Genomic DNA, 26,614 nt, shown 5'->3' on the forward strand with positions numbered 1-26,614 from the left:
GCTCCGCCCGGCTCGGCGCGGCGCCGCCCAGCAGCGCCCACAGCGCCCGGCCCTGCGCCGCCCCCTCGCGGCTGCTGCCCGCCGTGCGCCCGGCGGTGCTGCTCGTGTGTTACGGCCCTTGTCCTATCGCTTGGCACCGCTGGAACCTGGCTTCTAATTCATACAGCCCGGTCAGGCGTTTGTACGCACTGATATCGAGCAGTGTGTGACACAGCATGAGGAGGACGTAAAACCATGAAAGAGTGTCCAAAGGACGGCTACAAGGATGGGGACGGGTCTGAGGGCGAGACCTGTGAGGGGCGGCTGGGAGCAGAGCAGCTGAGGGGAGGCCTGATGGCGGCTGCAGCTCCTCACAGGCAGCGGAGGGCAGCGCTGAGCTCTGCTCTGTGTGACAGCGACAGGGCCGAGGGAACGGCATGGAGCTGTGACAGGGGAGGGCAGATGGGGGTGAGGGAAAGGGTCTGCACCACAGGGCGGTGGGCATGGAACAGCCTGCACAGGGCAGTGGGCACGGCCCCGAGCTGCTGGAGCGCAGGGGGCGTTTGGACAGTGCTCTCAGACATCTGTTTTGGATTTTGGGTAGTGCTGTGTGGAGTCGAGAGTTGGACAGATGATCCTCGTGGGTCCCTTCCAACTCAGGCTATTTTGTGATTCCATGATAAGATCCCCCACAGTTGCTTCCCTTCTCCAGCTCTCAGCTTCTCCTTGGCCAGGAGATGCTCCAAGCCATGCACAGTAGTGTTTCCTCCAGCCAAAGCCACATCTCAAGTTGTTTTCGCAGGACTCATCTCCAATAACATTTACCTGGCTTTGCCCCCTCCTTTAGATTTTTTTCCTTTTTTATTTCTGTTAGCCTGAGTACCCTCAGCCCTCAGTCCAGGAGTTACAGAGGTGATCATCCACCTCCTCAGCTGTGGCTTTCTGTGCTGCTTCTGTCCAAAGGCACAGCCTCTTCCATTTACCCCCAGCTCTCTTTTTGCAAAAGCTGTGCTATCTGCTTTCAATTGTCCTATTTTTTTCCAAGCCCTGATCCAACAAAATCATTCCTCACACAGAAATAGTTCTGCAACTCCAATTCCCTTTCTTGTTCTTTCTGGGTCATTGTTTGATGGCATCCTTCCCTGGATGGGGCCAGTGCTGGCACTCATGCTGTATTCAGGATGCAGGTGCCCCAGACGTCTATGTCACAGTGCCATGATGTTGTCTGGCTTGCTCTGTCCTTAATTCCTAACAGGCTCTGATATCCACTTGCCTTTTGGCCCAGCTAACTTTGTCTCTGAACTATCATAGCTAAGGTTCCATTTTTGAGATGCATATGTGGTGCTTATACAGCTGGGACTGCTTTTTTCAGCCACCAGTAACTTATCAGAATGTTTTTTATCACTCAGAACCACAGTGTACTTTTGCAAGTTTTTACACTCGGCATCATTTTTCTTGCTGCATGCACTTGTGTCTGTCACTTAACTCAGCCACCCTTTTTCTTTGCCCAGAGAGCGGTGGTGCCCATCACTGCAGGTGCTCAAGGCCAGGTTGGATGGGTCCTGAGCAGCCTGAGCTGATGGAAGCAACCAACCCATGGCAGGGGTTGGAACTGGCTTCAAGGTACTTTCCAACCCAAACCATTCTGTGATTCTATGATTTTTTCACATCACTTGCAGAAAGCAGTGAAGCGCAGAGGTCTTTGTACCCCATGGGTGATTTCCCATCTTTCTGTACCCCATGGGTGATCTTGCTATCTGTCCACTTATCCCTGTCTCTTAACCAGTTAGTTAGCCTGCAAGGGCCTTTCCTCTCACCCTACAGTGACTTTGAGAAACTTTAGCTAACTTTGACTTCCCAGATGTTTTATGGAGATGTAAGCAGGCTATTGTTCAAAACCATCAATAAGGCACAATTTCCTTTGAGGGAAAAAAAAAGAAAAAAGAAAGGTTTATTCTGCTATCATCTGCTTGGCTCTTTTGATCACTTTTTCCGTGGTTTTAGAACAGTAACTGCCAGTTTCAACTTTTGGGTCTCAGGGCTGCTCACAGAGCCTCTCTGGATGGCATCCTGTCCATTGGGCACGTTGACTGCACCACATTTGGTTGATTTGCTCTGCATTCCTGCTGGTGCTTAAGCCCATCACAGATGCTGCCCTTCACTGAAGATACTTTCCACAACTCCTCAATACAGGGCATGCCTCTGCCTGCACGAGGCAGGCAGGTAAGACTAAATGCTGTGCTTTATGCTCTCTGTGACACCTCCTGGTCTCTGTGACAGCCTCTGTCACCCAGGCAAACTGTGATGACGTCCCAAGGCCTTGAGGGCCTCTGGAGGCTTCGTTCTTGTTTCTCAGCCACCATTCAGCTGAGAAGTGTGCCAAGTGAAACAAGCTGTGCCAGAAGGTTTGTACAAATAACCAGATCTTTATTAGCCTTGTCATCATTTTGGCTGGCTACTATGGAAAAAAATATATTTATGATTCTTTTTCTAAAATGTCAGACCCGTTAGCTACTCTAAAAGGAAAAGTATCAAATAATTTCCTTTATTAACTGAATGTTTAAGTGAAAGGCTTTAGTTTTTGTATGTAGACAGAGAGCAAGTGTTCTGTGCAGTGCTTTTGGACAGAAACAGATCTCAATCTTAATGTTTACAAAGTAGAAAGATAACAGGGTATGGGGGTATCTATTTTTATCAGCTCAAGGGATTTAGAAAATGAGTGTGGAAGTGTTTATTGCTATAGCATAGCTCCTGTGTGGGCTCAGTCTTGCAGTTCTACCTCACGTGCATGCTCTTAAATAACTGCAGAAAACAAGGAATCAAGAATCAACTGATAAGCACCCAGGAAACTTCTGCATCTCAAATACCCAGGCATCGACCCAGGACATCGCTAAGCTGCAGAAGGAGGGATGGGCAGCAAAATTCCCTGCATTTGAACGAACTTCAAAATACAGAACTGAAAAGAAAAAAAAATAGAAAAGAACAGCAAAGTGGATTTACATTCAAAATCAGCATTGGATCAATAGTTTCACAGATGTGTTTGTTCTGAAGTTCCTCTGCAAGAGCTGTAGCTGACGTGAGCAGCTGGCTGGCAAGAGTGAGTGCTATGTAATTAGACATGAGCTATAAACATTCAAGTAGTATTAAACATGGCCTGATTCTGTCTGTCTTTTCTGCAGAGCACAGATATCAGCATCCCAGTTAAAGTTTGGGAATGAAGCACTGCTCGATGCAGAGAAGAGTTACAGAATCAGGACCACAACGAGCAGCAATCACAAAGTATTACTTCATTGGGGCTGCTCAGGGCTAGATTTTTAAAGGGATTAACAAATCTGTCGCAGATGCTGAGCTTCATCAGGTGCTAAAGTATTTTGGTAGGTACTTAAATGCCTTTAAAAATCTGTCCCCAGTGCACAGCTTCCTCATTTAACAGGACAAAGGGAACAAAAAAAAAAAAAGGGAAAATCAGTTAAATGCCAGTGAATTCATTGATGCAGACTCTGGTGTAAGACTGGCTTCCCTTTGGGAAACCTCAGGGAACTTCCAAACTTACACCTGTGCCTTCAGGAGCTGGATGCTGAAGCAGTGTGTGCCCCATGGTTCTGCACAGAGCACGTGGGTGCAAACCTGCCTGCTCCATCCTCCAGTGGGAACGTTGGCCAAGAGGTGTGGTGCCTCAGGCACAGCTGAGTGGTGGTGGGGGTGGGGATGGCAATGGGTGATATGTGGACCTTTCCTGCAGTTCTCAGGAGTGCTGGCAATGGGATGGGACTTCCAGAGTGTGTCTTGTTCTAGTTGTAGCAGCAGCATTTTGTGAAACCTGGCACAGCTCTGTGGATGGTGCTGAAAGTGGGGATTTACAGGGAATCTGCTAGAAGTGCACTTTTGTCATGCAGAGCCTGATATTGGATCCTGCTTCCTTGGCGGGTGATGAGGGAGAGGAAGGCCAATGTTGTCAACAGCAGAATGAGTCCAACAGAAACAAAGGCTGCGAGCATCAGGCTGGCTTCTCCAGGATTCAGAGTTTTGCCAAAGACGTTGTCCCCTTGGCTGTCAGGATCTGTGCAATGAGAGGTGAGAGCTTCATGAGAAATCCACACATAAACATGGAAAGTTTGAAGTGATGTTGTAAAAAATCCATACCCTTTGCAGTGGTCCTGTTTTGTGCAGTAGTTGTACCGTAAGCTGCGGTCGTCAGTCCTTCTTCTGAAGGGGCTTCCAGCTCTTTGCAGGGAGAGAAAAAATGCAGTGGAGTTGAAAGCCTTGAAAAATAGTGGGAAAGTAGCACTGCTTTTCCTGAGTTCCTTCTACTTTTCTAATCTGAACAGAAATCCTGATTACATCAGCACAGTTATAAATATATTGCTCCAGGCAGCTCTGTGGACTAAGTCCATTTTGTCTACAAGGATCTGTTGCTTCACTTCTGTATTTGCTTATTCATTTGAAATTTCAAAGCCAGGAGGGGTAAAATGCATAAAATAAATTCACCTTGTCTAAGGAAGGATTTGGGCTACATATGGCATTACATTTCTCATTCTGCCCCGCCAGGGTTACAGGTACAAGGCGTGCCTGCTGGGGCTGTGCAGTCCCTGCAGAGGAATGTGGGAAGCATCGACTGTGCTGCCTGAGATGGGAGATGCTGAGCCTGGGTGTTTTGTGAAATTTTGTGACATGGAGGTGCTCACAAAGCACTTTTGACTTCACTTGCAAGTGGTGGAAGGGATCAGCAGCTCTTAAAAAGTTTGCCAACTTAACTTAATTAAAGGAACACCTCTTTCTTGGGCTGCATGAACAAGAAAATGGAGCATCTTATAGCCCAGCTGATCTCTGCCTGGGCAAGAAGGAATGAGAGCATTCCTGGGAGCCAGAGCTGACTGTAGGAAGGAACCAGCCCTGTGCTTGTCTTGCAGCAGGACTAAAAGACAACTTTGCAGTTGCCTTCTGCACCACCTGTGGATGACTCATGCTCTGCAGGCTGTCAGTGCCTCCAGGGAGGCTCTGTTGAAGCACCAACTGCTTTCACATTGCACAATGCAGCTAAGCTAACTGTTCCTTGCCACGTCATTCAGGCACCCCCATATGATGCTAACTGCACAGGGCAGCATGATATGATTTCCAGGTGCTTCCCTGGAATGTGTGCAGTGCTGATAACTGAGTTGCCTTATTTCCCTGCCTTTCACCCACGTCACTGTGATACCACTTCAGAGCCCTAGGACGTATTTCTGCCACTGCACCTGATTTATTGATGGTGTAGGTCGTTTCCATGCCAGCGTGTATGTGGTCAGCTACATGGCAGTGCAGAAGCCACGTTCCAGGGTTTTCTGCTACAAGTTCAACAGTTTGGAAAGTCCCAGGAAAAAGGTCATATACATCTCCTCTGTGGTCTTTATCTGTCTGTGGCAAGGCAAAATCAGCATTGTAAGTGTCCTGCCTTACTGCATCCAAATACCCCCCAGGCACTGAAATATTCCAAGTAGACTTTTCCCTTTTTGAGGCAGATAAAAGGCTTCTTGTCAACCTTACAGAGGGAAGCTGAGGCTCCCAGGAAACCTACATTTTATCAACTAATTAATTAGCAAAAGGGGTCTCCTCCTAAAGACTTCAGGTTGAGCTCAGGTACTGATAGTCATCCCAGTGCCAAGCTGTCACAACATCAAACTGTTCTGTAAGTATGCAGAACTCTGCTCTCCTCCCTTCATCTTCCCTTATAGCTGTGGATAAGCATGCATTTCAACCCACATGACCATTTCCTCTAACAGTGACATGCATTCATGTTCTATAATAGGTTCAGACTTGTAGAACTTGCAAGAAACCCTTTCATTTTGTGTCTCCTTTACAGGCATATCTGCCACTGATCTCAGTATCAGTAGGGCTATGTGCTCACATTGCAGAAATAGCCCAGAACTTGGACTTTTTTTTTCAGGAATTTCCCATCACACTGTTAAATGTGATTCATTTTACCAACCTTGAAGATGAAGGTCTGTGCATGGAAATGGACTGTATGTACATCTACTTCATTACCCATTCCTATCAAATACCAGTTTGTCGTATCACCTTCATTCATGGTCAGACCCAGGAGACTGTTATAAATCTTCCCATTGATTGCTGGAAGAATGACAAAATAGGACTGATTAATAACTGGCTATGAAATGGGTGATGATAACCATCAGGCACCATCTGTACTTTCTCTCCAAGGAGAACGGGTGCCCAGCACATGTGTCAGGTCAAGGGCTCTCTGTAGTGGCTGCAGGGAGACAGTCATGTTTTTGTTTCACCTAAGTGCATAGCAGCAACCATTTAGTTGTCTCGAGAAGCACCAGGTAGTGTTTGCACCTGTTGAGATCAATCTCCTGAACAAACAGAGGTTTTGCTGACAAGCCTCGTGGAAGAAGAGGGAACAGTAATTGCCTAAAATGGGTAGAGTCTGTAGAAGCAGAAGTTTGCTTTGCCAGAGCTGTTCCTGCCTCCATTTGTTCTGTTCTGTCTGGCTCTGGGCTGATTGCTTCTACAGACACAGATTTAAAACGTCATCCTTGCATTCCTACAAGTCAGCAAGGAAGGCAGCTCCCAAATGACAAGGGAATTTTGGCAAGGCAGCCTCTCCCCACAAGGATAAGACTGAACTAGCTTGTCTTGGCTGGGCCTCATGAAATCTTTTTGTTTGCTGTGCTGCAGTTTATGAAGGTGTCACATGGTTGGATAGTTGCAAGCTAAGCCAACATCTTCCTAAAAGTAAACCTCTATCCTCTTGGCTGCTGCCACCGAGTCCTACATACCATGCTTGCTGTTGCCTTCCACAAAGTTCTTAGTGTAATTAAAATCATCAGGACTCTTGTGAAGGTATGTTTCAATATTCTCTTTCAAATACCACGATTTGTTTTCATCGAACACCATAAACAGAAGAGTAAATTCACGATCAATGTCTTTTCTCAGGCCATTTTCATCTAGAATTCCTTTTCTGCAAACTACAAGAGGGCCAATCAGACCACTATATGTGTCCTGAAATGAAATAAAAATGTGTTACAGGTTTTCTAGTTCATCCAGTTATGAAATAAACACAAATAGGCAACACATTAAATAAAGATAGAATATCTGAGGAAAAAAGTGAGAAAAAAATCATGACTACATCTGCTTAAGCATGCCTTTCTTCTTACATTATAGTCCCAAGTTTTGAAGTGCCATCACCCCAAATCCCTTCAACTATTCTTTAAGGAGGGAATCACATTACCACAGTGTATCCCTGAGGATTTCAGTAGATTAAAATAACCAAGACACATGCAGCTGTTAGCAAAGATGACAAAGCATCCAGCTCAGTAAACCTTTCCTCCAACTTGTGCTCCTTGTGGAAACATCTTGCAAGATGGGATACTCCATCTAAAACAACTAACTGTAATAATAATAACCGTCTTGGTTACCTTTACAAAGTTTGCTGTTGAATAGTAAACCCAAGTGATACAGTTGGGATCTGTTTTCCCAGGGCCAGATCGCTCTGGGACATTCCATCTGTAGGTGTTTATTTCCCCTGAAACAAAGAAAAAATTTAGCAAGAACAGCTGCATGTCAGAAGCTTTGAATAGCATGTTACTGATAGCTGTTACCCTCCCCCATCAAAAAATGATCTGCATCAAAGCTCCCTGTGAAAGCATGCAGGAATGGCATGTGCTCATGTTCCTGTATTCCAGAATGTCGGTGAGGTTCCAGTGGTGTAAAAGAAAGCAGATACCACCTCCAAAAGGAGATCTGCAAATGGTGCTGGAAGCAGTAACACCCCACAGAGGGAATCTGTTCAGAGATTCAACTTCTCAGCCTTACTTCTCAGCCTTCACCCTGGGCAAATTGGTAGATAAATGGTCTTGGAGGCCAATGCTTTAGGTCTGTTGAAATTGTAGGGAGCCAGGCTCCAGAAAATATTTCCTGGACTTTCTCAGTTGAAAGGGGCACCACAACATGGCCATTGCCAGCAGGACTTTGGAGAAGATGCTGCAGCACTGTATTGGCTCTTGTCTGTGAAAGGAGAGCTGATTAAATATCAGAACTGCTGCTGACTGGGAATGCCAGGAAGGGCGGAAGGGCCCTTCCCTCTTCCCACTAAGCCACTGTTCCTCTGCAGTTGCTGAAGAGCCCCTGTTCCTTCCCCAGATCCATCACCTCTCTCACGTCCTTCCTGAGGGTGAGCAGAGATTCACTGATCTCTCACTCTTAAAACAATCTGATGAGGAAATGACTTGTTTGGATGAGGCTCAGTTCTCTGCATTGAACACAAACGTGTCTGTATTCAGATGAACTGACTATGTTATGTGTTCCCATTTGCTGGGAATTTATTTTTTTTCTGGTGCTCCAGCAAATAAAGGTCAGAAGGACAAGAAGTGGTCAACACCTTGTCCTTCTAAGTGCCAGACAAATGCTGAACAATTTATTTCCTAGAAGTTTTCAGGGCAACAAAACCTGAGAAAAAAACTGGTAACATAGAATCATAGAACCACCAAGGTTGGAAAAGACTTCCAAGATCATCCAGTCCAACCATCCACCTATCACCAATAGTTCTCACTAAACCATGTCCTTCAACATGCTACAAGCCAGGGTAAAACAGAAATCCTGGAACTGTTGACCATTGCCTTGGTACAGCCACAACCCAACAGCTGCCAAGGCTGTGGGCACTGGACCAAAGAGAGTTTTCAAGCTTAAATGGTCATGAATTGAGTGGACTAGCTTTCTGTCACAGAGCCACTGCACTGTTTTGGTGGTTCAGGGACATGGTTTAGCAGAGGGTTATTAGGGTGGTATGGTTAGACTGCAGTTGGACTTGATGATCTTTATGGTCTTTTCCAACATGAGCAATTCTATGATTCTGTGATTATGATTCATGCAATAGTGGCTGCTACTGTATGCAATAACTGAAGACTCAAATAGCACTGTATATAGGATGGGTCTATACAGGATGGTCTCACAATGTAAATTAAGCAATGTCATTTATTCTTATAGCAGAAGAATCTTTTGTGCATTACAGCACAGGCTTATTGACCTAGCAGAGAACAAAAAGGCTTTCAAGATGTACCACTACACTAACAGGACTGAAAACTAACAAGAAGCTCATCAGTCTCAGAGCCATTCAGCCATTCTTGCCATGGGGGCATACATCACTTCTATAAGTGGGAGTGATGACTTGTTTGGCTTAAATAGGACTGGATGGGCTCTGGGTAGCTTAGGGTGAGCAGCCAGCCAGGACCTCTAGGTGCAGGTGGGGGTGCTGAACAACCTAGGAATTATTCGGGCTTTGAGACATTTGTTCTCCTTGTTAACTGCTGCTTGCAAAAGCCTGAGGAAAAGCCTGCCCTGCAGTCTGGCTGACAGTACTCCTTTTGCAGACACCTTCCCTAAACCATCCCAAGCCTGCTCCCATGTGGATACGGGAGATATTACAGCAATGTGCACAGCACGCCTCCACTCAACAAACCCGGTGAGCAGAAAGAGGCAGGGCTAAATACTCCAACTGCAACTGTACCCCCGAGTTTCTCCATTTCTGAAACATTTTTAGAGCATCGCCCTGGCACTGACCACTTTTAGGCTTCCCTGACCGTGACTACGGGCTTTCTAATGCATTTTGGAAATTGCCAAGGGAAACTACGTTCCTGTTTCTACCCTGATAGGAACAAAGGCTCATTCTGTGCCTGAACGTGCTCACTTGATCAAGAACCTACACACACAACAACACAGAGAATTGCATCTGAATAAAGGCTAAGCATACTTTGCCTGGAAGAACACATAAGTGTGAATAAGCTTGAAGGAGGGAATATCATTCATATGTTAACATTTTTTTTATATATGTCCTTTGTAGCTGAAAGAAAAACAAAAAGCACAGCCTTACCTGGGAGAGTGATTGGTGCCTCGGTTTGTTCCTCACAACCCACTTCTTCTACTCCATGTGCACTTACTGAATAAGGCCTGCTGGCTTTGTTCTTAAACACAATCAGCACCGAGTCACCCACCTCGGCATGAAGCAATGGCCCTAAATGGAAACAGAAGACGCCAGTGATTAATGCTTCTTTTCTGAATTGTAACCATCTTCCAGTAGCTCGGCCTTGGAAAGGAGCCTTGGTCTGTCCTGAAGCCCTCAGGTTCTTCTGTTCTTCCCATGAAGCCATCAAAACCGGTCTGTTATCTCTGCCACTGCAAAATTCCATATATAGACATTATTTCTTTTTTCTTTATAGACAGTAAGAGAGGAACAGGTCTCTGAGCAGCCTGTTTTTCAGGAAAACCTTTGTGGATAGTTTTCAGTAGCTTTTGACAGGTGTTTATCTAATATCAAACTATTTCTTCAGTTTCGCTCTTCAAAAATAAAAAGGAAATGTCAAATATATTCCTATGTAGAAGTAGCATTTATATGGAGTTGACTATTCTATGATTGGTTGTTGCCCACTTCTCATCCCATAGAAAAAAATGAGCTGGTGGTTGTTTTATGACATATATAAAACTTTATCTTGCCCAGTTCCAGATACAAATCTGTCCCCTTGTTGAATTATCTACCTACAACGCTTTCCCCATATTGCATGCTCTGATGTTAGGGTGCATCCTGTAAGGTCCATTTTCGCATCTTCCCTGTTAGGATTCTTTCAGAAACTCTGTACTTCATATCTGAGAATAAATCATCCAACTGAAAGCATTCTTACACTCAGCATTTATGCAAGCTTGATGTAAAATCACCAATAGCCAGGAATAGGCATCAGTGTTATCTCTTTTCCATGTTAACAAAGCTGGAAAAACTCTTTGTTTCTAAGCTACCCTCTCACTTATCATGTCAGTCTATGAGCCATGAGAGCTACTTGCCCAGGATTTCCAAGTGCTCCTCCTCTTCTGTCCTCTCTTTGCGCTGCGTAAAGTTGCCGTTTGTGTACTCCCTGTAAACCACTTTCTTGTATTTCGTACCAATTAGATCTTCCCCTTGGCTGAGAAAAATGTGCCCGTAGCTGCAAAATAAAAGGGGGAAAATTTAAAGCACAAAGCTCACCTGTCTAAATGCTCATTATAGTTGTGTTATACATTATAGATGCGACAGGAATGTATGGCTTGGTCCAACGTGATGATTTACACAAAGCCCTGTGTGCTGTAGGAGCTTTTAAACAGCAAGTAACAACAGTGATAATCCTCCCTAAATGCACGCTGTCTTCAAAGCCAGGGACATACTGCACTCACACAAATATCTGGGAACACAAATCCTTCAGAACAGCCAAGAGAACAGCTTCAAGCTGTGGGTGGCTTTGGTCACTCACCCCAGTGCATCCATACCCCAACAAGAGACACTGTCTTTCCCAGCAGACCTGAATCATGGAATGGCTTGGGTTGGAAGGGACCCCAAGGATCACCAAATTCCAGCTCCCTGCCACAGGCAGTGTTGCCAGCCACTAGATCAAGTTCTAGATCACATTGCCCTGGGCCCCAACCAACCTGGCCATGAGCACCTCCAGGGATCCACCACTGGGCAACCTGTTCAGCATCTCACCACTCCCAGTAAAAACTTCCCCCTGACATCTCACCTAATTCTCCCCACCTTTAGTTTTGAACTGTTCCTTCTTGTCCTATCACTATGTAAGTTGATTTCCCTCAAGTTTATAAGCTCCCTTTAAATAATGGAAGGCATGTTATCACAATGCCTTCTTTCACTATTTTTGATATGGGTGATATCAGGGAATGTTAGGAAGATAATCACAGTCTAACCTTGCGAGAGCAAATGCAATCACCAGAGGTAACAGAAGGCTGCTTTACCCTGGAGAAATCTCCTTTCCCCTCCCGCACCTTGCTGGAAGATGCTCTTTGTACCCCCAGCACCTGCTGCTGAGGCGTGTCCTAGCGCCGCCTGGCCGCCAGGGGGCACTGCCGAGCTGTCCTGCTTATGGCTGCTCCTCCCCGAGCTCCCCCTGGCGGCCGAGCTCCCAGCGCACTGCGTACGAGCTGAAAACGCCCAGCAGCGTGCAGTGAACAGCACCCTTTGGGCAGTAGTGGATTTAATACGCTCTTCATCACTCATAAGACTGTGCGGTAGAAGCCTTAGAAGCCTTCTGCGCGGAGCAGAATGGACAGTCCCTTACCTCGGCTGGCTGGCATTGCTGCGCCCCACACCCACCGAATTTGTTTCGCGTACCTTTCCTCGTTGCTGCTGATGTTGTAAATCTTTGGTGCTGAGCTCTTATTTGAGGCGTAGTCCCACTCCACCTCCTCCGCAGCGATGTAGTAGAGCCTGACGGCACTGCGCTGCTGCCGGGCTCGGCTGGCATTGCGGCAGCTGCTGACCTCGTAGAGGTGCTTCATCCCTCCGACAAAGTGATCGAAAGTCCTGCAAACCACTTTGAATGTGCCTGGGAAGGAAAGTTCTTGAGATGGAGGTGACTGTGAAAGCAAGTAACCTGGCACCTTGGCTCCCCTGCTTTGTTCATCTCTGGCCTGTCCTCCAAAAAAATGAACCCTAATCTGTGATGCTGTATAGAAAGCCAGGTGGTGGGCAGTTTATATCAGCCAGAGCCCATTTGCAAAACTAAGATGGCTGAAGGGGAAACTGGTTGGTAATGTGGGCAAGCATCAGTCATCTCCTTTAGTCAGCACATGGACTGTGGCCATGAGATGTCTCAGAGTGGGCACCCAGGAGTCCTACATGTACCTCACCAACCCCAATTAAGGCATGGAGGAACAGAGTGTGTGTTTCAGTTATGCATGCTCAGCTCAGCGGACCAAGATTAGAGGCATAATCCTGTCTAGTCTGGATCTCAGTCTATTCATTCTGCTTCTAGGGTAGGAGTGGGGGAAAAGGTAAAGTAACATGCTGTTAAAAAAAAAAATCACAGGTGGTGGTGACTGTAAAGATCTGATCATTCATTCATGTCTGCTTGTGGCCGGTACAGGGTTAGCTCTCAAAAAATAAAGGACTCCCAGACACTGTTGTTCAGTGTAATTCCTAAGGTGCAGTTTCATGATGGACAGTGGAGTGTATAGAAAACACACAAGAAAGGAACCTGCTGCCTTGTAGAGCTCTCCTCTTTGGTGTACATATACATTTCGTTTACAGCACCTTGCCAGAAAAGCAGTCCTGCCTGAATTCTCAGCTGCACTAAGTCCCCAAAGTCCAGATAGAATCACAGAATGTCTGAGGTGGGAAAGGACCTCTGTGTTCATCTGCTCCAACCCCTGCTTCAGCAGGGACACCCAGAGCAGGATGCCCAGGGCCATGTCCAGGTGGCTTTGAAAGTCTCCAAGGAGGAAACCCCACAGCTTCTAGGCAGCCTGTGCTCTGTGCTCTGTCATCCATGCAGCACAGAATCACTTTCTGGTGTTGAGAGAGAACCAACTGTTCTCCAGTTTGTGCCCATTGCCTCTTGTCCTGGCACTGAGCACCACTGACAAGAGCCTGGCTCCATCTTCACTGCCTATCCCCACTCTCCCTCCCTCACACTTCCCATCTCTCTGGTTGCTATTTAGGCTGCCTGATTTCTGTGAGTGCCAGAACACCAAGATAAGCAGAGGAACATACCCACACGGTCTGGCTGCATCAGTGCTGTCCCTGATAAATGAGGAAACAAGGCCAGGCCATCCCTCGTTGTCCCTCTTAGGTCGATATTGTTTCCTTGAAACTGAACTCCGTGCATGTCATAGTGACTTCCCAGTCCGATGAGGTGCCAGGAGACCTTGTCATCCTTGCACATGGCCAAGCCTGGCAGGTTACCAAACAAGTAACCATTGATGGCTAGAGGAGAAGGAAAGAGCCTGGTTAGTGGCTCAGCACAGAGCCTCCCATCACCTCTGTGGCAAGAAGCTTGCAACTGAGCAAGTCATAACATTAATTAAAGGAGCATTCTGTGAAGCAAAGGTAGCAGCAGATGACACCACGTTAATACTTAAATGCTGTTCTTACAAGCTCTTAACTCCTACATTTCTCTTAACCTATAAAATCTTGTAATAATCCTTTGCAGGGGTTTAAAGATTCTCCTCCAAACCTTCCGCAGTGCTTCACAGTTGCTGGTTAAATATATAAATTAGGTGGCTCCTTTTCAGTCTGAAGAAAGTATAACCAGATAATCACGGACATGGAGTGGGACATAAAAAAATTCAGTTCTGATGCAGCTTTCCTGTGTGATACTGACTTCTGATTTCCACCTTTACTCCCAAAATGCCTCTATTTAAAATTTCATCATGAGATGCCACCTCATAATAGACAAATAAAATAGAAGGCTCCAGAAAGTCTAGAGGTGAGTTTACAGTAAATGCATTCAAAGAGGAGCAGTCACTGCAGGGTGACATTTCACTCAGTAGTTAACTGTTCACTATCAGTACATGTTCTCAATGCTCTCAGTACAACCAAATCACGGGTTGGGTGAGTTGCTCAAGTCTGTCATGTCAGGAATAATGTTGAGGATATCTGTGCCAAAGTCAGGCATTTATATACAGAAGTGATGTTTTAAACCGACTGGACATTTCCTTAGTCTTCATCCCTCCTTTGCTGGAGTGGTCACTGCCCAAGTGGATCTGGCAGAGCAGAGAGGATGAACCTTCATTGCTGGAGTCAGTGCCAAGCCCTGTAGCTACACTGGAATCACCAGTGAACATCAGCTGTTTCTGCAGCTGATGTGTGACTCTGGCATGATACCTTCTTACAGACCCAAGGCTACACTTCATTCTCTTTCTCCAGCTGTAGTTGATAGGTGGTTGCAGTCCTTGTTAATATGACAAGGATTCAACATTCAAAGGACATCAGGAACCAGCCATATCCTGACTGACAACTTCCCACCTCACCCTGCAAGGCACTGCAGTCACCTATGAATGAGGATAAATTTTGCCATTGATGACTGAAGAAAAGATATCATTAACAGATATATTTCATACCATGCATTTTGTTGGATTCCTTGAAATCTGCATCATTTTCATCTACTTTTGAAGGGTCTCCTGTAAAAGCTTCAATATTCTTGTTCAGATACCAGCTGTCATTTTCATCAAAGATTGAAAAGAGGAGGTAGAATTCTCTGTCTATTCCTTTCTGTAGCCAAGAAGAAAGCCAACACACTAAAATGAGTCTGCAAAGAATTATCCTAGTGAAAAATTATCTTTTTTTTTATAACAACAACAAAAAATATATATATATATATAAAGCTGCAACTGCTTTCTTACTATGTTCTTTTAGAGGATTTGGATTGGCACTCTTCCATAAGCCAAAAGAAAAAAGAAATCTAGAGAGGATGGAAAGATGCAGTCATTGCTAATGAATGCATGGAAAAGATGGAAAACCAAGGGAGTGGTTCCCCCTGAGTGCTGGGGAATACCAGTTTCGCCTTCCTATCCACCCCGTAGGTCAGCTTTTACCCTGAGAATGACATTTCTTCAAACTCTTAAATTTGAGCTGGGAACAGTGAAAATCCATTCTCCCCACAGCCCACCACCCTGCTGTTTCGGAGAAGCCATTCTCCACTTTGAGCACCTGCATCCCATCCTCATTCAGTGAGTTCTTCCGACAGACCAGCAAAGGCCCCACCAGGCCAGAGTTGGTGTCCTTGACAGCGTCAGTGGCTGAGTAGTACAGGTAGGTGAGGCATGGTGGGTCACTCTCACTCGGACCTCCATTTTCAGGCACTCTCCACTTGTACGTGAAGGTTTCACCTGGCTTAACGTGGGCTCCTGGTTTCATATATCCTGTAGAGAGAAAGTAGAGAAAGACAAAAGTTATTGGAAGGTTATGTCCTCCAGAATACAGCTGTTGGATGGGAGTCAGGCATAGCCTCTGGTTTCTACAGACAGGTTCAAGCACCATCCTATAGACTGGTGACTTCTACCATAGGGACATCTCCCAGAGCCCTGTGCCATGGGGATACATGGAGCCACTCCTCGCAGAACAAGTTTGACACAGACACTGACATAAAGCTATTTGAATTATCTGGATTTGGTGAGACTAAACATGCAGAGCTCATCTTTTCTTTTAATTGGCTTCCTCTAATGTCTGTAGCTTACCTGCCCTATCGTGAGATTCATCTGAGGTGCAACCGCAGACTCTGAATTCTCATTAAGCACCAACAAAGCAATTACATCAGCAAGTGGAGCTAAAGCTGTGACTGCTTAGAAAATCAAAGCAAATCCTATAATTGTTTCTTTTTGATTTTGCAGCAATGCACAGGAAGCTCTGTCAGAGTCTCCAAAGAGAGGTTGGTGTTACTTTTTTCAGAAGTTAATTCTGGCGATTGTCTGTTGTCCTGTATCCTATCCATAGGGTGGATGGAGCATCACTCAAGCAGTGTAGCCACATTAAGAGAGAGCTGATATCCACACAGAGAGCATTGTTATGAAGAAATAAATCTGGCATCAAATCTTCCTCTCCAAAGACCCAGAGGTGAACCAGTCATACTACTGCTTCATGGTCAGATTTGGTTTCATTCTGCTCCACACCAAAGGGTGCAATGCCAATGGATGCTGTTAACACAGGGTTTAAACAGAAGCACAACAGGACTACAAGGAGAGAGAAGAAGCTGCCTTTCCATTAGGGAACTATATCTGGTGTGGGTGGTATTAGAATACAGTGACTTCAGGGCTGAAATCAGCCTAGATATTTTAGGATATACATCAGAGCCTGCTAGAAAATGGGCTGTGTTGCACAGTCAACAACTGGAGACAAAAGAATTAGATTCAAGCCTTTTGTGTGATTTTATGACTTTATGTGTTGACCTAATTCCCTTAGCACAGTTCTCCAAAGAAGGATTATATCGTGGGAGTTTCTTTTTGATGTGTTGTGGTGGAAGCAAAACAATTTAGACAACAAGAAAACTAACTTTATCTTCAATGCTGCAAATGAGCAAACACATTTCCACCATATTATCTCTGTAGGTGCTATGGTTGGGATTCAACTCATCTAACACGAGCTCTCTAAATCTTGGATATGTTGTCCTTTTGTAGTCAGCAGAGACAGAGACATCTGCAGGGGTGACCTACTGTCTCCTGAAATAAGTGTTCAAAGTAAATGGGACTTTGCACCTTCTGAAGGGGCTGTTTCTTGCCTCTGACTGAAGGAGTTTCCTACCAATTAGACATGACACAGCACATTTAATGGTTAAATTTCTATTATAAAGATCCTATCTTTGCACAAAATGAGAGGAAGCCTTGGTGAATGTTCTGCTCCAGTATTTATGTATTTAAGAGGATCAGTAAGAATCATTACTGCTTCACATTCTGGGTCAATCAGATAAAAGATGCCTGGATGTTGACTATCCTGGGAATGAAGAAACTAAAATACCTGACCTGGGTTAGAAGATCAGACGTGAAGCAGTTCAGACCTGTGGATAGCTATATGCAAAAACTCTGCAAGATCATCATGGCATCATCATGCCAGATCCTATGCAATACTGTTTTGGAGCATGCCCAGAGTACAGCAACTAGCTGGGGATGTATACTGTTAGATCAGAAATAATGTGAATTGGACTGGGCTTCTGGCTTGTACTCGGTGTTAATGGATGGACCTCAGCTAATTTCAGCCACCTTGCTGGGCACACGTCCAAGGGAAAGAACCAGAACAGAGGCAGACGAGGGGGTTCCTTGTGGCATTTAGGGAAGACACGAACTAACCAAATCATCCCTTCTATGCCTTACTATCCACAAAAAGGGCAAAGCTACAGAGCAACAGAAGATCTGTAGATTCATGCATTCTGGATGCGACAATGCCACGTTGCAGTAAAAACTTACCATCTAAGTAGGGTGCACCTTCTGACAGTTTGCTGAAGCTCACACCGTGGGCCATAATGCTATAGCTCCTTCTGGCTTTGTTGGCAAAAGTAACTAGCACTGTATCTCCCACTTCAGCTTTTATAACGGGGCCTTAAAGAGAGAGGGTAAGGGAAGGTATTAGTAGAACTGCCAACAAATGTATTTCCATCTAAACAAGACGAAGCTGGCTGGCAGCTGAATCCATTAATTTCCCCTCTGGATCCAAGGGGACATCTGCTTTCAAATCCAATGGAATTGCAGGATGGGAAAATATTCACTGTACCAAGTATTCCCAGGTGTTTCATGTTCTCTGGCTGAGTCTTCCTTTTACTGAATGTTGCGTCGGTATATTCCACATAGCGAACCTTCCAGTACAGCCCTCCTATTCTGTCAATCCCTTGTGTAAAATATATTGCAGATTCACTGTGGAATTAACAAATTGAACTGGTTAATTAACTGGACGTTCAGGCAGAAACCTTAATTCAGGATAAAGGTATCACCCCAGCCATGGGAGACATGATCTCCCAAGTCATTAGTTTGCATACACTTTTTCCAGTTCTCTAGAGGAGATGTTACTGACCTGAATTACAGCTATATATTAGTTAACAAATGGGCATTCACTCTGCATTAGACTTCAGGGTGTTCAACTTAGGACAAGTGCCATGTCAACTTACCTCTAACTACCTTAGGGCAAGACCTGTGCCATTGCTTGTTCTCAGTGGGTTTCTAATCTTTAGTTTTCCTGGGCTGCAATACAATTCATCTCCATCAGCAATCCCGAGGAGGTTATCTGCCATTATGGCACCCTGTGATACACTCATTTCAAATGTGAAAGCTGCCTGAGGAATCTCAACATAAGGGCTTGCTTACATCACCAGGGCTCACTTTCTCCACAGACATAATTGCGGAGAGAGATAAGTGCTTCCAGAAGGCAACTACTAAGCATCGCAGTTACAGATCCAATTTCTCAACAAGGATGTTTAAATCCTCCCTGCCCTATGCAATTAAAATTAATAACAGTGCAGGCCCTAGCCCTGGTGAATCACAGCGGGATGTCATCCAACTCTTGAAATAAAAGCATGGCAGGAGAAGATGAGAAAGCTTACCTGCCAGTGGCATTTAAGCCCTGCCCAGTGAATTTATCATAACCGTCAGGTCCGTAATTCCAGAGCACTTCTTCAGCAGCAATATAGTATCTTCTTTTGTGACTGAGTGGTGAAGGTCGAGACAGGTTTTTTTGGCAGACCTGTACATCATACAGTGCCTCCATGCCACCTGGGAGGAAAAAGAATCTGGAGACAGTCCTTGGCCAGCTGCGCAGGCAGTAATCTCATGGATACAGATGCACATTCAGAACCCTCTAGGCAGGAGCTACACGGGTTGGAAAACGTGACTAGGATCATTTGTGTAAATTTCTATTTCGAGACACTTCCTCCTTCTACAAGGGTCTAGATGCTAGCATGCTTCTATTGCAAGCAGTGCATCATCCCACTGGTGAAAACTGCTGAAACCTATGATGCACTTTCGTGGGTTTATTTACTCAATTCCCCAATCTGGGTAAGGATGCAAGGGGATTCTGGGGACTGCAGTGCCTGCTGAAATGTCAACGTGGTATCACCTTGTCTGGACTTCCATTGAAAAAACTGGTTCATTACAGCACTGAAGATGTTTGTTGTTTGCCAAAATCAAGTCTCTTTGCATAATATAAATCCCACTGAATGCAATGTGTAAGTTCTTAAACGTAAAAATGATCACAACTCGTGACTGTCTCTGATATCATAATTACACATTGCCTGCTGCTGCCAACCTAGTTTATGCTTTCAGGCTCTTGCACCATACAAATACATCATCATTATCATCATTAAATTGCTTCACGTAAAGGTTTCTTACCAATCCATATTTACAACTTTGGCCCAACATATATAATTTACCCTGGAAACTGAACTCATGATATATTTGTGGTGAAGTACTTCTGAAAGTGCCAGATAGTCAGAAATGTCAAATCTCACTTCCAATGGAAACATCTCTGCCTTCTTTTTCTAGAGCAACAGAGGCTGAAATTTCTGTATCTGAAAAGATCAGGGATATCAGTCACACCATACCTCGTAAATGCTCGTTAACTTGGCACGTTATCAGCCACCTCCCGGGGTTCCCAGGAGTCATCTCTGCTGTGATGAACGTTGCTGCAAACAGACCGACGACATCTGCCCTCTGGTCTCTGTTAGTGAACGTGTGGCCATAGAAATACGCAGCGTGGATATCTATTTCACTTCCCATGCCAAACAAGTGCCAGGACATGGGAGTGTCAGCACACATCTCCAAGCCAGGGAGATTTCCATAAATATAACCATTAATAGCTAAAAACAAAAGTAGAAGATTTTATGAGAGGGAAAAGAGAAGTGCCAAATGCATCTGACTTCATTTCAGAAGACAATTCTTTCCTGACCCAGAAAAGAAACTACCGATACCCACACTCGTTCCCTAGCTGAATAAAATATTCACAGGCTCCCAGATGAATGATGCATTTTTGAACAGCCAGCTTACAGCTCTGGATGATCAATCTGCCCAAATTCACTGGTTGGATCTATGAAAAACTTCCTGGGTCATATCAAGATATTACAAAGGCCCAGTCAGCAGCAAGAAGGCCTGATAATGAAGTTAATTTGTTCTGCAGGCACTTAAGATGTCTGGAATCTATTCTCTTTAATTCTGAGTCACAAGTACACTGCTGTACATCCGGCTCAGGCAACATAAATTAAAAAATCATCTTATCAGACAAATCAGTTCAGTCAGCCTTGTCTTCTTGAGCTTCCACACCTGACAACGTATCAGGACATTAGAAGAATGAGATTCACATTTTGCAAAATACTTTAGCTCCTAGGTTCCATGGAATGACCAATTTAGCTTCTTAGCCCAAATCTCCAAATAGCACAAAGTACTCTTACTGAACTCCGAAGGGCAGAAATAGCAGTACCAGCCAGCCCACCAGTCTTGAGGCCTTTTGAGAGCCAGAATTGTTGGACTCTTCCAACACACACATCTCAAAGTGCTCTTCAGCCTTCTTTTCTCTTTTCACAGCTCATTAATTTTACATCTGTTGCCCTAGGTAACATGCTAAACAAGTGGCAGAGCTGGATATGAAAGCCAAATCTCCTTACCATGTTGTGCTATGTTTAGGGAAAGGCTTTTATCAACACAGTACTTCAACATCTCAATCCGTTTCATACTGACACAGATAAGGGAGAGGCATCACAAGAGACAGAAAGTCCTAGTGATATGAAGAGCCTGATTACTGCTGTAAGTCACCATTTGCTCAAGAGTCCTGCTCACCATGCATTCGGTTGCTGGTCTGGAAACCTTCATCCTCTTTGTTAACTGTGGCTGGTTCTAAGCAGAAGGTATTTATATTCTCATCGAGGTACCAGCTGACATTTTCATCTATAATGCTAAACATCAGGGCAAAAGCATTAGCAGCACCAGTCCTTTCTATTGAGGTCTCATCTGCAGTTCCTAAATCGCAAACGAAAAGAAGAGTGCTAAAAAAAGACTTGGAGGGGATTGAATTTTAAAATGACAGTAGCTTTGGAGCATTCAAGGAAATACAGCAGTCTGCCCATGGTCAGGTTGAATCACCTGACTTTACCCTTTCAAGACACCTTAGTTCCACCTCCCAAACCTTTGAGTAGATGGGTGCATCCAGTAGGCAGCTTACCTCATCTAAGTCATATCGAGCTGCTATTTAATGAGCTTGACACAAGCACAAGTAGCTGCCAAAAGCTGTGGTGCCCGTTTCCCTATCTTTGTGCTACTGCTTCCAACCCTGCCCCTTAGTATTACCATCTGTGTGCCAATGCAGTAAGGCAGATCAGAAAGCCTAACCCAGCTGGTCAGAAATTAAGGAGAGGCAAGTGATGGCCTGCATTCCTGTTGCATTGAAGCAGCCTGTGAGGTGTGCCCTCAAAACAGCTAAGCATATGTGGCTCACTCTCCATGGAGTAGCAAGGAATGCTAGACAGTTAACTAGGACTAAATATTTACATTTTAATAGTTTTAAGATGGGAAGAGTACAATCTATTCAGGCTAAGCTGAGAATCACTATCTGAGGGACCACAGGAGCAACAACACTGAGTAGCTTATTATTAACCACTGACAGATTTATATTTCATCTACTTCTCCTGCCTGTCTCTGAATCCCTGAATACTTTTTGCTTCCCCAGTGTTGCCTGGGATGGGACCCCAGAGCCTCCCAAACCACCCATCACCATCAGAGGGAAGAGAACTGAGGCAGTGGCATGATGTAGATATCCACCTTGACAAAGTCAAGACTGAACATGCAGATAAGCCAGGCTCTCAGGCTGGGATTGTTTTGAGCATGTTATCTCCCAGCTTCATGTATTATCCTACAGTCTTTGGATCAGTTTCACCTATTCAGGAAGTGCTGTACATTCCCCAGGATAAAAAAAAATCTGAGACATTTTATTGTCAATTATTGGGAAATCAAGTCTGTCCTCTCCACATTTAAGCCTTTTTCTGGACATATAACCATTGTTTCTGGTATATGTTCTGTACTTTTATAAAATTAGAGCTGGTTTTGTACTACAGGAGATACTGGAAAGGTGGAAAATTTACATGTGTCCCAAATGGAGAAGGGACAATTGCTCACCTGACAGATAGAGTTAGTACGTGGCTATTGCAATACAGTACAAGGGACAGGTGTCCCCTCAGCTGTTTAGGGCACATTCCCACGTGGCTGTGATATAAAACCAATATGCAAAACTCCATAAGAAAAAAAAATGACAAGGAACATTGGGGTTTCAAGTATGTAAACGCCAATGTTGAAGCCACCCACCCAAATCTAATTTCACTTCCTGGGCCAGGAGTCTTTTGATTATCCTGAAATGATCCCAGTTTGGTGTCAGTCATGAGCAGCTGGCCACAGAGCATGCTGTAGTACCTTCACCAGCTGAGGGAAATCTCTTGTGAAACTAAAGGGAAGCAGAAGGGGATTGTCCCAGAGCCATACCTACCCTGGGATGCTCCTGGAATGGCCCAGCTATTCCTTGCCCCTTTTTATGGGCTATGTAGGGATAGATTCTAGACCATCATGTTTATACCTGTAAGCAAAAATGACTGTTAAGATGCCAAGCTTGGCAGAGGGGCTTGCTTTATCAGTGTTTCTAGCTCAGTACCTTTTTTACAAACCAGCAGTGGCCCAATTAAACCAGATGCAATATCTCTTGGGGTGTCAATGTGAGAATGGTAAATCCAAGTCAAGCAGTTTGAGTCTGCCAAAGCTGGGGAATAACTTTTCCTTACTGGCCATGTGTAGGTGTAATTTCCACCAGGAACAACAAAATCATCCTCTTTGCTTTTACCACCAGTTCCATCAGGGTAAAGTGCTCCTAATAAATTTAAAAAGAGAGAAAGAAAGTTCTTAGCCTCACCTTAGCTGTTCTCCTTCAATAAATGTGTAATTTCTTCTTTTTTATCACAGCTTTCAAAGACAAGAACTGCACTCACAAACTAAGAATCACTAAAAAACTGTGAAAATTTTCAGATGTTCTGGTAAAAAAGCCAAAACATGCTGACAGTTAAAATCAGTTACTTGTCAGTAGATGAAACTTTACAGTTTATTTAAGACACTTTAGTTCTTCTGTTTCTCTTTACTTTTATCAAAGATATAGACATCTTGTTTGTTAACACTGTGTATCTTCTCACGGAATACTGGTGAGAGCAACAAGTATGGGCACGTCATGGAATTGTTAAGGTTGGAAAGACTGCTAAGATCATCTGGTCCAGCCATCAGCCCATGCTTGTGACAGCTCTAGAACATGTCACTCAGTTATCTTTTTTCTTGGAAACCTCCAGGAATGGTGACTCCACCACCTCCACCACTTACACAAACGTAAGTTTTGGATTCTGAAAATGAAATCATGCATGTTACAAGCCTACAAAGAGTAAAAACATTTACTTACAAGAACTTTATCAATTGAAACAGGCTAGAAGTAGAAAGAAGGAGGGAAAATACTTCAGTGACTAATAATTTGGGAAAATAATTCAGGAAAAAAGACCCACCCAACCTGTTTCAGTGCTGGATTTATCCTGGGCATCAAAGGTTTGTGGCCAAAAGTTTTAAGAAATTAGTATGTTCCTGGTTTTAGTCATCAGTTGCAACCACCAATGAGTTTATGAGAGGATGATCTAAAGTCCTCTGATGTCAATGGCCAGAACAATAAGTACTTGGACATTCACTACTCCAGGGGAAATGGAGAAGAAGAGAGAAAGGCGCAAACCAGCTTTTACCTTCAGAGTCCTTGTCGTAGAAGACCCCATGTGGATGCACTGAGTATGGACGGGAAGCAAAGTTTTTTAAATGGACGATAAAGACATCCTCTTCTTCTGCCTTCAGGACTGGTCCAAGGAACCCCAGCCAGGCTGCCTTGGGGATTTCCTGGGAGTATGTGTCATCTGTGTATTGCCTAAACATAGCCTTTTTGTACACACGCCCTATCCGGTTGGCTCCTCTTGTTGCGTACACACTTGCAAACCTAATGTTGAGAAGGGAAAATAATTCAGAGACAAAAACTCATTGGAGAGTTGATCAACTGATGCTTACAGTGCAGATGACTGGTTCCCTGAGGCATATCACACAGCCTGACATGTGAGGAGTCAATCTGGACAACGCTATTGGCGCCCATTCCCCTTTCTGTTCAGTAACAGCTATCCACAGATCTGGTCTTTGGTGCAAGTGCTACAACTCCTTCCTTGAGAACCAGGCACTCGGGCCCTTCTGTGCAGTTTTAGCACCTTCTCCCTCTTTCAAGAGGGTGAAAACTCACATCTAAATGCTTGACAATTCAGAAAGAGAGGAAAACCAAATTCTTTAAAGGTTTCTCTAAAGCCAGTAAGAGTGATTGTAAATGATTAGTTTGGCAACCCAGAAGAGTAGCATATTTTTGCATGAAATTAATAATTTCTACATTCCAGAACCTATATCTTCTAGCAACTTCAAGTGATGGACAGCACATCTCGTGGTCAGTGGTTGGCTCTTAAATTCCTACTCCCTTTAATTCCTGAAATGCATTTGCAATCTAAAATCATCCAGCTCCACGTTCCCACTGGTTCCCATCGTGCCCTTCCTCACATCAAAGAGGCCACACACCATCAGGAATTTCTTTTCTATGCAGGCACTTGCACAAGTTTTAATTAATTGATTAAATTGCCTCCTACCTTTCCTCTGGACAAAACAAATGCACTGACATTCTTTATGCCACAAGTTTTCCCTGACCCTCTTTTCTGAAAGCTTTCCAATATTTCTCTTTCCCTTTTGAAGTCAGAAACAAGAACTTCACATAATATACAAATAATATTCCAGCTAAAGGAGGACATACACCCAGTCAGTACTTCTTACACAACCAGAAATTGGTTTTGCTCATTTAACTATAACTGTAAACCAATTTTAGGCTATTTGTTATGATATTTAATCTTCTTTATTTCTCTCTAGACTGCATCTAACAAGTACAGTGCACACTCTCCATGTCTAAATATCTTACACAGTGTCTGGAGGACACCTCCTTGCCACACAAACATGGCTATTACACCTCTGTGGCCACTATCTAAAGCAAATCCATGAAGCCATTCATATTTAAAGGTCTCCAAAAAGAATGCTTTTACATTTGTTTATAACATAGACTCATCAAGAGCTACTTTGGTATAAATGAAAGCACTGCCATAACACTGCTGTGTCAAAAGCAGTCGCTTAGGACAGAGGGGGAGAGACAGAAGCTTCTCAGTCTGATCCATCACTAAATAAGTTATGGTAGATATTAGTTAAGGAATGAGTTGCCAATAAGTCTGGATTTTTAGCAAATCAGCAGCTCTGCAGTAACTATCTGTGCACAGCAAGACTTGGCATGTAACCCTGTGCTCACTGAGGAGAAGATACCTTCCACTGCCTGGGGGAAGAGGTGCTACCTCAGAATAGTAGGTGGTGGTGGTAGTAGTGCAATGTAAACACCCATGCTTTCTTACCTCATGGCAATGTATTCCTGTGGCTAAGCCCTAATTTGAATTATAAATTGCCCTTATGGCTCTGGCTCTCTGGCCAGACAACATTGCACGCATAACTACGGACCCCTGGATACACTGCCTGCTCTGCAGAAAAACTCTACTCCAGAGAAACTGTACGCTTTTGAACAGGCATGGCCATGCTTGACATGAGCCTCATTCCTGTGAATGCATAGAACAAAGATCCCAAAACTCATTTAGGAATTTAAGTTCCAAGGAAATCACCCTGGTAAAAACCTGTAGGTTCAGGCACCAGAAACTTCCTTGGTCCTAAAGCTGCGCTACAGGACTTCTTAGATAGCATTTCTCTTGATCTGATCTGTGCCACTTAAGGACAGCTAGGAGATGGGAAAATAAAGTCCTTTTAATGCCAGCTTTCTGAAAGGATATCCATTCAAATCCTCCATCCTTTCAGACCTGCCAAGCCTGCTGTCCATGTAACAATTACCAGCCAGTCACAAAGCAGGTGATGCTCTTCTGTGCTGAACATCAAGGGATAAAGCAGTCATGGGGCCAGAAAGGGATCGCAGCGCAGATGAAGCAACCACCTGACTCTGTTTAACCATGGGTTTTAGTTAAATATTTTCCAAGAGCAAACATCAAATCAGCTCTGAGAGACAAATTCCCACACCTCAATACTCCCTAAGCTGTGGTTCCAGATTCAGGCTCATCCATAGCTCCCTTCCTTCCAGACCAACACTTTCCAGAGGGCAGAATAGTTTCCTGCTCAAAATGCCCTGATGATGCCCTGACATTTCTTGGAGTGCAGACACTTCAGCCTCACTCCTTCTACAATCCAGGAAGGGGTAGAGTCCACTTCTTCTGCTTATACAGAAACATGCATG

At 44.4% G+C, this 26,614-nt stretch overlaps 1 protein-coding gene across 1 annotated transcript; it reads right to left on the reverse strand.

The window, feature by feature from the left end:
- Window positions 1–3,366: 3,366 nt before the first annotated feature.
- Window positions 3,367–24,831, reverse strand: HEPHL1 (hephaestin like 1). The gene is made up of 20 exons (XM_090146950.1): window positions 24,822–24,831; window positions 24,006–24,287; window positions 22,892–23,104; window positions 21,034–21,213; window positions 19,806–20,060; window positions 18,810–18,978; window positions 17,987–18,126; window positions 17,683–17,814; window positions 15,437–15,648; window positions 14,848–14,998; window positions 13,499–13,711; window positions 12,119–12,332; window positions 10,807–10,946; window positions 9,845–9,985; window positions 7,395–7,501; window positions 6,756–6,978; window positions 5,945–6,084; window positions 5,214–5,373; window positions 4,123–4,203; window positions 3,367–4,039 (listed from the first exon to the last, which is right to left on the reverse strand). Exons 1-20 carry the CDS (start codon window positions 24,829–24,831, stop codon window positions 3,837–3,839), a joined length of 3,366 nt encoding a protein of 1,121 aa, XP_090003076.1. The 3' UTR covers window positions 3,367–3,836.
- Window positions 24,832–26,614: the final 1,783 nt, after the last annotated feature.

Source organism: Phasianus colchicus, chromosome 1 (genome assembly GCF_987193195.1).
Source record: "Phasianus colchicus chromosome 1, bPhaCol1.hap1.1, whole genome shotgun sequence".
Lineage (NCBI taxonomy): Eukaryota > Metazoa > Chordata > Aves > Galliformes > Phasianidae > Phasianus > Phasianus colchicus.